The 15,126-nt window shown below is 40.8% G+C and overlaps 1 protein-coding gene across 2 annotated transcripts in view; it reads right to left on the reverse strand.

The window, feature by feature from the left end:
• stxbp5b (syntaxin binding protein 5b (tomosyn)) overlaps positions 1-15,126 on the reverse strand; it is a 40,831-nt gene that overhangs the window by 7,062 nt on the left and 18,643 nt on the right. Inside the window, exons 6-22 of one of the 2 annotated variants that reach the window (XM_074691628.1) lie at positions 14,236-14,299; positions 12,232-12,315; positions 11,516-11,639; positions 11,294-11,372; positions 10,568-10,722; positions 10,413-10,485; positions 8,608-8,755; positions 8,156-8,223; positions 8,014-8,054; positions 6,705-6,925; positions 6,377-6,561; positions 6,003-6,128; positions 5,601-5,752; positions 4,378-4,440; positions 4,229-4,285; positions 4,089-4,136; positions 127-177 (exon numbers count right to left, since the gene is read on the reverse strand). In XM_074691628.1, coding sequence (XP_074547729.1) covers positions 127-177; positions 4,089-4,136; positions 4,229-4,285; positions 4,378-4,440; positions 5,601-5,752; positions 6,003-6,128; positions 6,377-6,561; positions 6,705-6,925; positions 8,014-8,054; positions 8,156-8,223; positions 8,608-8,755; positions 10,413-10,485; positions 10,568-10,722; positions 11,294-11,372; positions 11,516-11,639; positions 12,232-12,315; positions 14,236-14,299 — 1,739 coding nt within the window. The remainder of the gene's footprint in view (positions 1-126; positions 178-4,088; positions 4,137-4,228; positions 4,286-4,377; positions 4,441-5,600; positions 5,753-6,002; positions 6,129-6,376; positions 6,562-6,704; positions 6,926-8,013; positions 8,055-8,155; positions 8,224-8,607; positions 8,756-10,412; positions 10,486-10,567; positions 10,723-11,293; positions 11,373-11,515; positions 11,640-12,231; positions 12,316-14,235; positions 14,300-15,126) is intronic. The other variant, XM_074691629.1, reaches the window with a different exon arrangement.

The raw sequence follows: 15,126 nt of genomic DNA on the forward strand, positions 1-15,126 counted from the left end.
AACATTTAGCAGCACTCTCTGAGTCTTACTGAACAGCTGTGAGCAGCAGCAGTTTCAGAAAACAGAATTTTAAAAAGACCTGTAGGAAAAGATGAGGGCTGTTAGAAGCTGGTGGATTTGGCTTACCCTGGTCTGGCCTTTGCTCGCCAGACGAGCTAATTTTCCGCGACATCTTGGCTGTAACAGAAACAAACATTCCTACTTTATAAGATGAGAATGATGGCTTTAAGATTCTAGAAATTACGATTGTTTCTAAGCTACATATGAGATTAGTTTCACTGTGTTAAGAGTTATCAGACAACATTCAGTATTAAGGGTGGTGATACACACTTCAGGACAACTGTTGAGGACCTAATGCAGTGTTTTCTGTCTTACTGGGGGCTACTCTGTACTGCTGTGAGAGCAATATTCTATTTCAAAAACATCTTAATTGATTTTGGTTGGTGCCTGCTGCCAGGAGTGTTGCCAATTTTTGGAATAAACCCCCAAAAGTTGTCTGTTGCAGTCTACAACCACCCTGAGAGAAAACCCTGAGAATACAAATGAGGCTGAGAGGCATCACAGACGGCAGAAGGCCTGTAATATCAAACAAAGCAAGAGGCGGACAAGAAGTAAAGTAATTGCGATTCAGAGAACATAGTTATGCACGGAGAGTAGGAGGAGGAGGAGAAATCAGCGGATAGCCAAACAGTTAAAAACACTGAGCTGAGAATCCTGGAATCAAAACACAAACAGAGGAATCATTTATCGAAACATTCAAGAGACATGGTTAGACATTAGTACTGAAGAAAGGAAGGCATGGTGCAGATTTTCTATGCTTTTTTGATACAATTTTTTCAGATTTGTATAATTGTTTTCAGTCTAGAGTTGTGTAAACAACTTAGGCTTAAATAAATAAATGCATAGAAAATGTGATGCCTAGAGTAAGAAAGATTTCCTGTCATGCATTTGTTAAAGAATCTTGATTCATTTCCCAAATTGGCATTGTAAACCCCAGACCATGATTAGTAAAACACTTCATTAAAGCACGTCTTTCTTTCATTGGCACAAGATGCACAGACTGACGCAGGATTAAGGCACAGTGTGGTTACACCGCTGTCATTCAGAGAGAAAGAACCAGTGATTAGAGAGGATCACAGACTGTGTATGAGGAGTGGACGTAGCCTGAGGTAGAAGACCACGCAGGAGTGCTGCGTGCACAGGAGAGGCTCGTTTTACAACATGTGATGTAGATTTTGAAGAACAAAGTGATCTGACTTGACTTCATGTAGACTTCGTAAGGTATGCTAACATTTGGAGATGCTTTAGGGTGTGGCTACTTCATGATTGAAGAGTTGATATCACGGCAACCACAAAAGTGTCTTACACTCTCTTTTCATATTCAAGTGAAAGAGAGTATCTCCATCTTCATGGAAATGGATGAGCAGGGGGAGGTAGGGTACACACGTAACCCTTAATCTTTTAGTTGACTCTACCTCTGTTTTGTCTGCTTCCTCTCTTCCTTTATGATATGAAGTTAGAAGGGATGCACGATATTATCGGCACAATATCGGTATCGGCTGATAAAAGCTTAAAAACACGTTTATCGGTATCGGCAGATATGAAAATTTCTGACGATAGTCACAGCCGATAAGGTGCTATTCAGTTAGGATTATTATTATTTTCAATCTGAAAAATAAGCTCCTTAAATAAAATTTAGCACTTCATTTATTTTCACTGCAGAGCTCTGTGTCTGTCACCAGGTTGTTACAGTAGCTCTAAAATAATCAAATGTAACTTGGTTATGTTTAAAAATGCACTGTACATTTAAAGTTCATGTGATCTAAAGAAATTATTTTTCTGTGTTTCAATACTAAATGTCTTGAGTTTGAAAAAATAATAAATTTCTTATTTATGGTAAAATAAAATGTTTTTTGTCTTGTTTTATGTGTGTTTCTTAAACAAATAAGACCATCACAATTAGAGTAACATATAAATTCCAGTACAGGATAGACTCAGCTTTCTTTACAGTGAAAAAAACAAACAAACTTGTGATTATCGGTATCGGCCAAAACGGGTTTCGATATATCGGCATATCGGATATCGGCAAAAATCCAATATCGTGCATCTCTAGAAGTTAGAGCACACAGCCTAGGAGGGGCGCTCTGGCCAAAAAGTGCTTATTACACTGAATCTGCATTTCCATGTTTGGAACATCTCACTACAAATCTATCTCTTTTTTTTTCCTGCTTTGCTCTCTTCTCTTTCCCTTCCAGAACCATAGACTGTACATAGAGTGGACAGCATTGCTTCGCCATTTATCATTGTACGGTTTTGAAGCCATAATACCCCCGTCACAGGCGCAGCCATTGGCAGCAGTTTGGCAGCCAGAGTCTGTGCAGCAGAGACTGTGAGTGGAGCCGGGTGACAAAAATACTTTTTTTTCTTTTGAAAGTCTAATCACTTCTTAACTCTACCTCCTGACAGATTTTACAGTCCCCGAAAAAAAACGCAACAACGGCAGCTGTTGATAATCGTTAAACATAACATAGAACCTTGTTTTTAACCTCTTATAACTAATAGAAACAAAACTCTTCAGAAAAAAGAGAACTTGAATACAAGGCAGCCAAAAATATCTTCAAATCACCACAACAATCAGACGTGAGAAACATTTCTACAAGGTGTATTATTTTTTTAAAGTTTGACCACAGCCCATCTGGAATGACTGGAGAGCCAGATTTTTTGACCTACACTGCAGCCAGCCAACAGGGGGAGCAGTTTTTGTGGCGACCTCTCTTCGAACTGAGTAGTATGACTTCAAATTTTTTTTTTAATAGTCTACAGTCAACAGTCAATACAGGCTTCTCGTTCCTTCTCTGCTTTCCTCGTCCTTTTTTGACAGCTAGCAATTGACGCTTACTAAACTTTTCCTCTTTACACTTCCAATTTCAGTAGATGACTAAAGATAGACAGAGTGTACAGCCTAACCCAGTTGAGGTGAGCTCTAGGGCTGGGATGATATGCTATTCTTGAGATTTGATTCTATCACGGTTTTTGGGGTGCCAACTTAAATTAAATTGCGATTCTTCACTATTTACAATTTTTGTGGTTTTCAGTTTGCCTTTTTTACACCAGGCCATGTGAAAAAGTTAAATGATGATGACATCTATAGACTATATCAAGAGCCATATTTTCCCATAAAATGCACATCACGTGAGTCAGTGAGAAAGATTTCATCTTCTGCTGGAGAAAAGTGGTAACTTTTTTCCAATCCAGTTTATAAACAAAGACTAAAATGAAGAATTTGAATTTGGAAAAAAAAGGGATTTTTGGCTCTGGTTCTGCCTTTCCAGTTCTTCTCTTACTCTTTTTTTTATTTCTATTATCTTTTCTAAGTGTGGAATTAAAGAGAGGTAGAGCATACAGTCTAAACCAGAAGGGTTGAATTCTTGCCCAAAAGACTCCCCACCCCAGCTCCACTGTCTCCTTGTTTACATTTCTCTCCATACATTCTCTCTTTCCTTTTTTATTGAAGTGTGTTGTTATGGAAAGGGTTGGTTCAGGGATGCTGGAGCAAAAACTGATAAGTCTCCCTGAGGTGTTGTGGGCCTTACTTGATGTTATATATTCAAAGACAGGTGCCTGTGTGAGTGATGCACTGGCTGTCGCCATCTCCATGCTTTGGAGTTGGGGGACAAAGGGGCCAAGCATTTGTTATACAACTTAAGCGTTAACACTGGGATGAGGATGTTGCAGGATGGGTTTCTCCATTTAGCACTTCTCCTTTTCATTAGAGCACAAGTGCTTTGTTTTTATGAAATCACTCAGCAAATTTTGCACTTAGTGAGAAGTCAACTGATCTGTTTAAAGCCTTCTCCACAAACCAGAAATAGCTTTCCACTTAGGATCACAGTTTGAGTGAATCCACTTCTCTAACTCAACTAGTGCTAGTGTTAGCTTAGAGATTAGCACCATTCTTCATTTAAATCATGAAAACAGCTGAAATGCTAAAATATAAAGGCTGCACGACCTCAGTGGTGATGCTACAGCAGCCATGTCCACTTCTAACACACAGTCAGTGGAGAAAAGACATGTGAATGATACACTACCAAAGTCATTGGCAACCGTCTTGGAAAAGCGTCTGCTTTTGACCTTCACTGGAAACAAGGTTCAAAGGAACAAATCAGACAATTGCAGTCGATTTTAAAAGCTACATTAGTGGACGCATGCAACATTTAACATACAGTACCCTTTTCTATGAAATTCGTCTTTCGGTCATCATCTGAATTGCAAGGTGAGGTAGAGCCTATGTGAAAAATGGGATCATTTGGGGAAAAAAGGTATTTCAAAACGACAAGAACAACCTTTTATTTGATGGAACGGGTCAGGGAAGCTTACCTGAAGTGGGTGATTTGCAGCGGTCCTCTGAAGGGTTGGTGCCATCGTTGGTATCACAGAGTGCTGCAGGAGGAGCACACGTTATATTAAAACAGCAGAAGTTACTCCTACTCTTGGTCTTATCTCTACTAGTATGAGTTGCTTCCTACAGAACATTTAGCACAAATAATAAAGGGGCTCACTAATTTAAACAAAGGCAGGGGCAGCTACCTGCACAGAGTAATAAATAAGCCACACTTGACTTCACTCCACAAATCTAGAACAAGCCTGTTGGCTCAAGGTGCCAGAGTTGTTTATCTAGTAAAATATGTGGCTCGGATCAGAGAGACACCGCCTGTTTCTGTGCACTTAAGCTCACTGTTGTTTTAAAGACGCCAATACTGAGGATTTGGGGGATTTTGGGGGGCAGCTATAACAAAATCAGGGAGTGTATCTTTATGAGAAAACAAGAGAAGAGACATGATACTGCAGAGAGAAGAAAGTCTGGTACAACATGACTTACTGATGTGAGATGAGCGTAGCTTTTTCACAGAGTCAGAATACAAGTTAGAAAGTCTGGACATGCAAGAAGTCACAGGTGGAACGTCTTTACCACAGAGAGAGGCCGACAGTAAAAACAGTGAGACAGGAAAATGATCAGAAGTGCAAAAGAAAAAGACAGATTCAAGTCCCGGGGGCTTGCTGCAGGATTTCTAATTAAAAGAAAACAGTCACCAGAATGAATTTTTGAAGTGTGCATTAATTAAATTCTGCTTGTCATGACAGAGAACCAAAATAAAGAGACTTAAATCTAGCAGCAGACCCCTGAGACTGAAAAGAATGAGTACAAACAGGATGATTAGGCAGAGACAAAAACATAGTAAAAGACAGAAACAGCTCAAACAAACAAATAAATCACAGCTATGTGTTGTTTATGTAGCATTAAAGGATGAAAAGTAAACATTCATGCACTGATACTGCATTCACTCTGACTGCAAAGATCATCTGGTCTGTCCAACTGAACAGATGGAGAATCTGTCAGTGATGCCCCCTGTTGAGAGACAAGAGCTACTGCAGGGGGCGGTGCTCATGGTGCGAAAGTCAAAGCCGCTGCCAAGTGTCAGCCCCGCATCCCGAACTAACCTCCGACAGTTGGCATCAGAGAAGTGTTTACATCTTAAAATATAAGCAGCAAATCTTGAGGGTATGTCGTTTAAGCAAGGAAGAAACCAGCGCTGGCTCACCTCCAGAGGGCTGCCGTTGTTTGCGTGGGGAGCGAGGCTGCCTCTGATAGGGGTCAGACGGGCTGTACAGATCTGATGTGCCCATGTTGAGGAGAAGAGTTTTCTGGAGGTAGTCCACCACAGCCAAACCATTACTGTTTCCAAACACCACACTGGAACACACAAGGAGAAATAACACACTGAAAGGGTCAGGAGATTAGGATGCTATTTCTGCTCTGGCTCCTAGCTATGATCCAGGCAGGCTTTATTTACAGTTTTGTGTGAGACAGGATGCAATTAAAACTTCTGGATGTGCAATGATAGCTACAGGACAGGGTGAACTACCATTATTAAGACAAGAGTTGGCACAAAGCAATGTGAGCTCATGTCAAAATATCAAGCGTGCTGGTTCAGTGGACTTACAGGCCGTAGGAGGAGTTGATAGCCAGGCTTGTGATTGGCTGCGGCGGCTCCCCGCTAACCCACACCAGCTGGATCACCAGCTCCACCTGGTAGCCCGGAGACTGCTTCAGCGGGGAGCTCCGCACCCTGCATCAAACACACAGCAGGGTGAGACAGTAGGGTGCACATCACGCGAGAAAAATCATCACCTTGTGGTAAGCTAAACTGACAATATCATCATTATCATAACTCTTATTCCCTCACTCAACCCTGTACTGTCAAACATACACATCTTTTTAAAGATTCAAGAAGTGAAAGGACGACTATCACTTGCAAAAGTGGACTTCAAAAAAAAAAAATAATAAATAGAAAACAAGAAATATTAAAGTCCATACTGCAGGCATGGTATATTGTCCCGTGGTCCATCAGAAGAGTTGCTGCCAGTCGAAGGCTGAGCTGGGAGCTCTCCCTCCTGAGGGCTTGTGGAAGCGGCTGGGGTGGGCAGGGTGGGAGTCTGGTCCCCTCCTGGGTCGGGAGAATCGCCGTCACTGAACTCACCCTGCATCCGGACTTCCAGGAGCTGAACAAAACAGGCTCATATCAGAGGACTGTCACATCTCAAAATACCCTGAAAATGTATCACCTAAAACACCCAGCACTAAGATTTAACCACTGCTGATTTATGTTTACCTATGAGTCCAGCTTTAGACTGTGTGTACCCACCTCTACGACTTCAGTAGTGATCTCTTGTTTGCTGAATCTATACAAAATAACGTGGGCAGACACCCCAGCCACACACAGCATCCTGCTCTCAGGGCACCAGGACAGGGTCTGGATCGCAAACGGGTCCTCCTCTACGATATCTGTGCTGGGCTTCTCCTCCTTACTGCGAGCCCTCTCGAACACCTTGGCAGTCTTTAGCTTGTACAGCACTTGAAGCATTACTTCAAGGGGAACAAAAACAAGTATGTTGATGTGATTTTAGGATGAACAATTTCTTCAAAACAGTGCTAGGGAAGCAATGCTGCTCTACGCAGATGACACCGTTGTGTATATGAATATTTAAAAAACATAGAAAGGTACTTGAAAGCTTCACATGGCAAAAGGAATTAATAAAAGCTCTTTATAGCTGTCTCAACTTCATGTGTTTTAAGAATCAATTGTGTGTAGCATCAATATTTAAGGGAAACATTAAACCCATTGACAGTATAATCCATGGATGTAGCCTTTGTGACATCACCCATCTGTTTCTAACAGAGAGTTTTGAAGCCTATTGTTAAACATTTTGAAACTACTGAACTCAACCCAGTTTCAGATGAAGCAAAGAGGTCAGTCAACCATGTCCTTATATGGGCAAAACTCGCAATTTCAGTAGCTTTGAAAATGTCAAGTCGTACAAAAAATGTTAACCCCTATACTGTGTGTTTCAATAGAGAAATAAGCTGTATGGACCAATTCTGTTTTTTTTTATTAGACTGTAAACATGTTTGTTTTTGCTGTAAAAATCTGCATTTTTTGACCTGGTATGTTCATGGCTCTTGGTCTTTCAGACAGTTTCTAGTGGACTCTTCAAAAACTACAGTTTGGCACTTCCTGCTTGACTGAAAGATTTTAATATTGATTCTTATTTTGTGCGAGATTCTTTCTTATCCTTAGTTTGAGAGATGGTGCATTTATGACTGCAAATCAAGCAGTACTAAAAATCTGTATGAACCTGATGTTATGACTCTAATAAATGCAATAGATGTACCTTGTCCTCTAACTGTTGCATGATCTATTATTTTTATTCTCTGCTGCATGAATCTGTCAATTCAAGATAAGATTATTTGGACAAATTCAAATGAAAGAGAAACTAAATCTGTGCTGCACTGCACCAAATATTTCATTAAAAAAACATTTGTTTCAAGTGTTATAAACCGTTTTTACACACATTTTGAAGTAAAATGTGCTATATGTGACAACAAACCTGAGCCAAAAAAATGACCCAAAGCTCCTTAAAATAAATCAGATTAAAATAAACAATAATACTCACATGCAGAAGCATCCCAAAATTTGATTGACCCATCAGCGTGTCTATTTGTTGGAGCAGAAATCAAAGAGTTAGGTCACATGTTAATTGAATGGAATACGACTCCAATGGCAAACTGATTACTTGTTAAGAAGAAGTCACTTACCCAGTGATTATGATCTCTGGATAGCTCTGAGTGCCTTGGCCCCAGTTTCCTCCACTGATGGGCCATTCCTGTGATAAGGAAAAAACCCGTTTAGTTTATGATCTTTGAGAATCTTGAGATGATTATAAGTTTCTATAATGTTACTTTAGTGCCTGTATTTAGTGTGAGGAGGGTACGATTCTGACAAAAAAAAAAGACCTTTGTTTACATTTTGAACAGCAAAGATTCACAGTAAGTGCTACATCATACTGAAAGAGGAAGCAGAATGAGATCTTTTTGTTTAAAATATGCAGAGGAAGATTGGCATAGTCCAAAGGGTTCGGCAAAATTCAACAGAAACAGGTGCTTTAAGCTATGTTTTCACTGCAGTACCATACATGGTGTCTACAAAAAGAAATTCTGTTGGAGTCCCAGTTGATTTCAAACCCAGACAACACTCAGGATTGATTTACCCTCTTGCTGTAGCCTTGTCTCTTTTGCCGGCTGCCGACAGAGTAAAGTGCAGGGATAAGTTCAGCAGGGCAGTCAGCGAAGTACTCACAGCAGGTCACTGGTGACTCATGGATAGTCAGAGGATATGGATTCTCAAATATTGGATACCTGCCAAGACAACGTGCCATATGTTAGACTCTGAAACAACAGTGTCTACATGTTATCTCCACACGTCTATCCACGACAACACCCTGACTAATAATCATTACTTCTGCACACTGGACTGACCAGCCGACCTGTTTTAATGTCCTTTAAAATAAGTATGAATTTGTTATCACCACATTCTATCAATAAACAGCAGTCAGCTGGACTTTAACCACTCCACTTTCATAACCAGATATAAGATGACCTTAAACCTCAGCTCTCCATAAACTGACAGATAAAGTTTCTAAACATCAACAGTCAGCTGGACAAACTGTGTAGGAAGCTGTTTCTTAATTTAGGAAAGGACTGTATCTTCTTTAACCACATACTGTGGGTTTGCCCTCTAGGTGTTAGATTGACCGGATGAAGTTGTGGTACACACTCACAAGCACTGCAGGAAGCAACAGCAACAAAACTGTTTTTTCTTTTTGAAAGAAGCCTGGGATTTGAAACTTAAGTTTTTTTTCTGTATGGTTAGAGTAAAAAGGTAAACAGAGTTGCAATACACTGGAGGTGAAGTAATGGACAATAAGATTAAAATAAAAGGAACATAATGCTTGCTTGGCTGCAGAACAATCCCCTCTTGTATTTCATTACAGTTTCTTCTTTTTTTTATTTTTAAGAGGGCCTTTGAGAACAAGAGTTTGTGAAACAATGCTACAGCTCTTGTGTTTTCTGTAAACTTTGCATTTACTTAACTAGAAATGTGGAAGTGAATCGTCATCTTGCAAAAGTCTGAAGGGTTTTAATCAAATATCTTAAAGATTTGCTTGTTGATTTTCTTGAAATAGACTTTGTACAGCAAACTTAAAAAATATTTTTGTTACCTCATTGGAAGATTTTTTTTTAACTCTTAAAGGAAATTCAGGCGGCATTTTGTTTTTTAATATCTTGAAAAAAAAACTTGACAGACTTGTCAGTTGAATGTAGCTCATGTCAAGTCTAATAAGCTGATTCTGACTGAAAATAACACTCAAACATTTCCTTTGTCTTGACTTAAAGCCTAACTTAGCTCTTAAGGTGGAGGCTGACAGGAGAAAGATGGCCAAGCTGTTGCCTCTGATCCACATCTCACCTCTTTCAAGTTTTCTTTCATTTGTGAAAAGGAAAAACAGTGTTTTAGTGGTTTCATGTTATTCTTGATTTAGTTATGACTCCTCAGAAAATTACAGTGTGCTGGCTCAAATTGGGAATCAAAAAAATGGAATTCAGTTTTACATTCCTCTCTCCTGTTTCAAAGTGAAGAAAACTCACATAGAAAAAAGACTGTGAATCAAAGCACTTTATGATGCTGAATGGCTTTCTCAGTTTTATGACAGGTGGTGTAATAAATGTGTTGAGCACTGTGTATCCTGCTGAGTTTAATTTGGAGACAAAACATGATGTTTGTTCATTTAAAGCATCAACAGAAAAAGCGTGTGACTTTAAAATGCAAAGAAAGCTACGAAGAGCCTGATTGGTTGATTTAGCGCAAGTTCCGCCTGTGATAAAGTGAACAGCCAATCACAGTTCAGGATTTAATGGTGGTTTCCAGGGGACCCTATGCTACCTCTGGAACTTTTTCTATGATGAAAACAGAAACATTTTCACTGAGCTAGAAGAAGAAAAGCGATATAAATACCCAATCTGCCCGAGGTCTATTACAACCAAATCCTTCTCAAGGAGGACGACCACGGCGTAAGGCTCCTGGAAGTCTGACAAGAGAAAGACACACAGCAGTTCAAAGTTAACCAAGATGTCAACTCAGGGACAAATCGTCTGAGTGTGGCAGCTCACCGTTTGGATACGGAGTTTCACACAGCGTTAGGAAATCCACAATGGGGTAGTCCATCTCCAGGACGGCAGTGCTCTTTCCATGCATCACAGTCAGACAGGCTCTCCTCCCCACTGTATCATAAGACAGGCCTCCTGATAGGACCATGAATGGATCCCTGAGAACAGGAAACACACACAAAAAACACACTGTTTAATTGCTTATTCAATAAATTCAAAAGTCCAATCAGTAGTGAATGGTTGAAGAGGGACACCAAAATTTGTAATCCTCTGAGGACACTTTGCCCCATTTTAAGAGCATCAAAGGAGGAGGAGCTGACTATATTAATCCTGTAATACCTGAGGAATAACTGTAAGGAAATAATTAGATCACCTTCAGTGAAACAGTTAACTTTTCTCCTTCTACTCTGTGACATTGAAGCAACAATCTAGCTCCTCAAATCAAGATAATTATGTTGATGCTAATCAAAACATAATTAACATGCAACCACAAACCATTTGTCATAATCGAAAACAATTAAAGGTAATTATGGCAACGAAACGAGCAGCGAATGAGAGAAGTAATGAGACATGGCAGAAGAGCCTCCTCAAGAGTTACAGGATCAGCCTGTTTTTATTTTTTGTTGTTGTGGCAGAATAACAGGAAGGGGCACTTGGAGAACAGGATATGGATTCAAACCAGAGTCAGGCCAGACACAGGATGGGTGGGGACTTTCTTCCATCACTTACCCCGCCCTTGTTGTTTTGTACTCCACCTTCAGGATAGGCTTGCATGGCTCTGGCTTTTTTCCATCTTTAGGTTGCTTTCCTAGGAGGTAAGACAGCAGTGAATGGATGTTATTCCAAGGAGCACAAGATATACACGCTTTGAGCTATGATACATGCTTTTTAAAGACACACTTAGCTTCTACGTGTATGTGTGTATGTCTGTAAACAATAAAAAGCGTCTACCATGTGGTGTGATGATCTGCACAGCCTTGGCTGGAGCTCGTACATTCCATGTGGTCAGCGTGCCATCAGAGTGACTGCAGACAAACTGTTTCCCCTCGTGGTGCCAGGCGACCGAGTGGATCGCCTGAAAGACCCGCGGCAGCACATCATTAGAGCGTGGTGAAGAAAGCACAAGCACGCACATTTCACAGCTGTGCAACAACAAATCTGATCCGCGGAAGCTCTCTGGGCTTGAAAGATCTGTTATTTTGTCAACAAATGCCACCAACGAGAGCCAAACCGGAATACGAGTCGACCTCTAGACCCAGCTGGTTCCTTCAGCCTCTGTGGCTCTCAGGCTCTTTGTTGCTACTGAAAACACAGGGCTTAGTAGGATATCTTTAACATGCTTCCACTTTAAAAAGCAGGTGAACTAGTTCTTAAAAAATTAAAAAAAGTGATGAAGATGTAAAAGTGTGTCTGTTAGGATCTACTTTTTTATGTGGATTAACACATTTGCTGCCTTCCACTGTAGTAGCTCCTGACACAAAGTAAAAAGGTTTAATAAGTGACAGTTTCAGGTCCCATGAGGAGACATTTCCAAGTCTCCATTGTGTTGAAAGTGACACAGAGTAAAAGGCCCTCTCTGGCCACATGTTGCTTGGAAAAAAAAGTGAGAAAAACAGTGAACAAAGTAAACCTCACAACGACGGAGCAGAAAGGAAATATTGCCTTACCTCATCATAATTGTAGCGGTAGTCAGCTTTTTTGCACTTCAAATCCCACAACACCACAACCCCGCACTCAAATCCAATCAGAAGCTGCAATAACAAGAGGAGCAGAGCAGAGCTCAGATGACTGCTGTGAAAACACTTTCTGTGCGTATAACTCAGACTGGACTTAACACAACTGCATTAACGGAGGAGGGCTCAAAGACTCTGGGAATAGCTAGCAGTGACTTTGTAGTATTTTGTGTTTTTGCCTAGAGTATGTTTGTGTTACCATAGTATTTTTGTCAAGTCTAACAAGACATTGATATTTGCTAAGACTTAAGTTTTTGCTGTGTTCAGTTTTAGGTCTTAATCAACTAAAGCCCTGTTTCCACAAAGTAGTCTGGTTCATATCAGTACAGTTTGGTACAGGCTGCCTCGGTTAAGCCTGGTCCTGTTTGCGTTTCCACTGCCAACCGTGCCCCCTCATGGTAGGCAGCGTGTAAGCTGGATGCTGACAGCTGCATCAGTAACATAACAGCGTGACGCTACAGCAGCGCAACACAGTGTACCCCGCTAATAAATCCAACAAAGAATAAAAATGTGACACAGTAAACAATGAGCAATGATGGAAGACATCCGGCATTTCATCCTCTCCGCTAGGAGAAATGCAGCTGCCGTTGCACGGTAAGTGATGATTCCTGCAACCAATCAACAGTCTGCAGTGTTGTAGCTCCACCTTTCGGGATCTGATCAGGTCTGGCACCTCTACGGAAGGGTGCCAAAAAGTGGGCCAGCTCGTCTCGGTTATTTGGGAGTCTACCACGGGATTAGTCAGTGGAAACGCTGTAAAATGCGTCCCGAGACGAGACGAGACGAGACGAGACAAACCGAACTGAACTGCTTGGTGGAAACAGGGCTTAAGTGTCTGTTAACAAAGGATGTTTGAGGCAGTGTTGCCAACTCCTCAGTAAGAAAAGTAGCTTTTGGCTGTCCTAGAAGTTGCTGGAGTTGCTGAATGACACCCTCACTTTATGAGCATAATTGGCTATTTGCATATAATTGTCATGGGCAGAGGAATAATGTCATGGGACTGACAAAAAAATGGCAAAAAAAATCACTGTAAATATGATCAGAACCCAAGCAAACTAAACTGTCTTCTGTCAATTCGTTTTTTTACGTCAAAATAACAACCCTCCTCCTTTATCAGGGCTTGGGATCAGCTAAAGTGACCCAAAAGAGACAAGTGCATGTACGAATCAGTCGCCTGCTCTGGCGCCACCTGTGGTTTGGAGCAGGGAGGACAGCAGCACCCGCTGCTCACTGAGAAGAGAAAAATCAATTTGAGCTTTCATGTCCGAGTTTCCAAACTCCAGAAAAAGTTTCTATGTTTGTCGCTCGTTATGATTTTGAAAAAAAGAGTCCCTGTAGGGGTCTGAACAGATGACTTGCACCTAAAGAGAGTTTACTGCTTGAGCTGGCTACTTTTCATGCACTTTGAATCTAAGGTTAAAATCCATGATGACTCTGCAAGTCATGAGCATTTATGAGTCTATGATTTTGAACAAAGTTGAGAAAGAAAAAAAACTTCAAAAAGCAGCATGAACCTGTTGCGGGATGCCTGGGCGACTGAATTTGTTAAATCAGCTGAATATTTTATGAACACTAATTGAGTGTGGACACGGTCACCACTGCATCCTTCACTTAGGCAGTTAAAGTGTGCAGTGCAACCTGGTCCATCTTCATTTATTCTTCGTGACACTGTGGGCTGTTTCTGTAACCGATTAGCGTGAAACGAAGCCTCTTCTCATAACACACACACACACACACACACACAGAAAAAAAACGTGATGTTTGCTATTGACGTTGTAATTTGTAGGAAATGGTGTGCAACCGTTTCTCTGTGTCTGAACAGGACTTATTGACGTTGTTGTGTCTGTGTGGGCAGAGGGGATGAAAGATAGGTTGGCTATCAGACAAGAAAAGAATGGACTAAGATTCTTAATATGGAAATCTTAAACTGTGAGTTACCTTTCCTTCATCCATGGGGTTATCGCTGATGTGCACCACAGGCCCAGGGTGTGTCTTGGTGGATCTGTGCAAGAAGAAGAAGAGTTAATATATATTTAAGAGTTAAACTCATCTGATTTATTTGCTTATGTTGTTTTTTCTAAAGGAGGAAAAGATAGGGAGGTTAGCAGGGGAGATAATCAGAGAGGAAAGACAAAACACAAAGCCACAGTTTGAGGGAAGAAGCAGGAATATAAGATGAAAATGTGCATCAGTGCAGCAGAGAGAAGGATGACATATGAGAGAGACAAATAGAGACAGAGAGAGAAGGAGAGCAGGGTCACTTGAGGGTCTGTGAGAGATTATAGCATGTGGAGACAGCATCACCGTGGCAACAGAGCAAGGGCCACAGAGGAAGTGAAGGTCTGGCCTAAAGAAAGTGTTGCTGCCTCTGAGTGTGGTCTGGCTCCATCGGCTAATGATCTCATTGCTGCTGATGAGTCGATACAGTCGCAGATGTAGCAGTGAGTAAAAAGGCAGGGACGGATGAGAGATAGAAACTCCAGGCACCGGTAATCACCACATGATACGCCGTTCGTATACACGACTGATTTTAATGTGGGACGAGAGTGTATGTATCCTAACAGTGTGATTTCTAGGCTCAGAGCTGGAAGTGTTATGCTAATCAGGTTTTTAAAAAACATTTTCACAAGGTCTTCTGCTGTCCAGACAGACATCCAAAAAACACCCCAACAAACATTCTGCATACTAAAATCAAAATCTGATTTCATATCTTTCAATTTATTTATTTCAGACTGCAGATGATAACTCTGCTGTCTTCAAAGTTGAGCATAAAACTTGAATAAATTAGCAAGTTGATAAGTTAAATAAGCTAGTTAAAAATGGATTTTT

The sequence above is a fragment of the Halichoeres trimaculatus genome, unplaced genomic scaffold (assembly GCF_033239565.1).
Source record: "Halichoeres trimaculatus isolate MK-OKI-2021-1 unplaced genomic scaffold, fHalTri1.1 fHalTri1_scaffold_17, whole genome shotgun sequence".
In the NCBI taxonomy this organism is placed as follows: domain Eukaryota; kingdom Metazoa; phylum Chordata; class Actinopteri; order Labriformes; family Labridae; genus Halichoeres; species Halichoeres trimaculatus.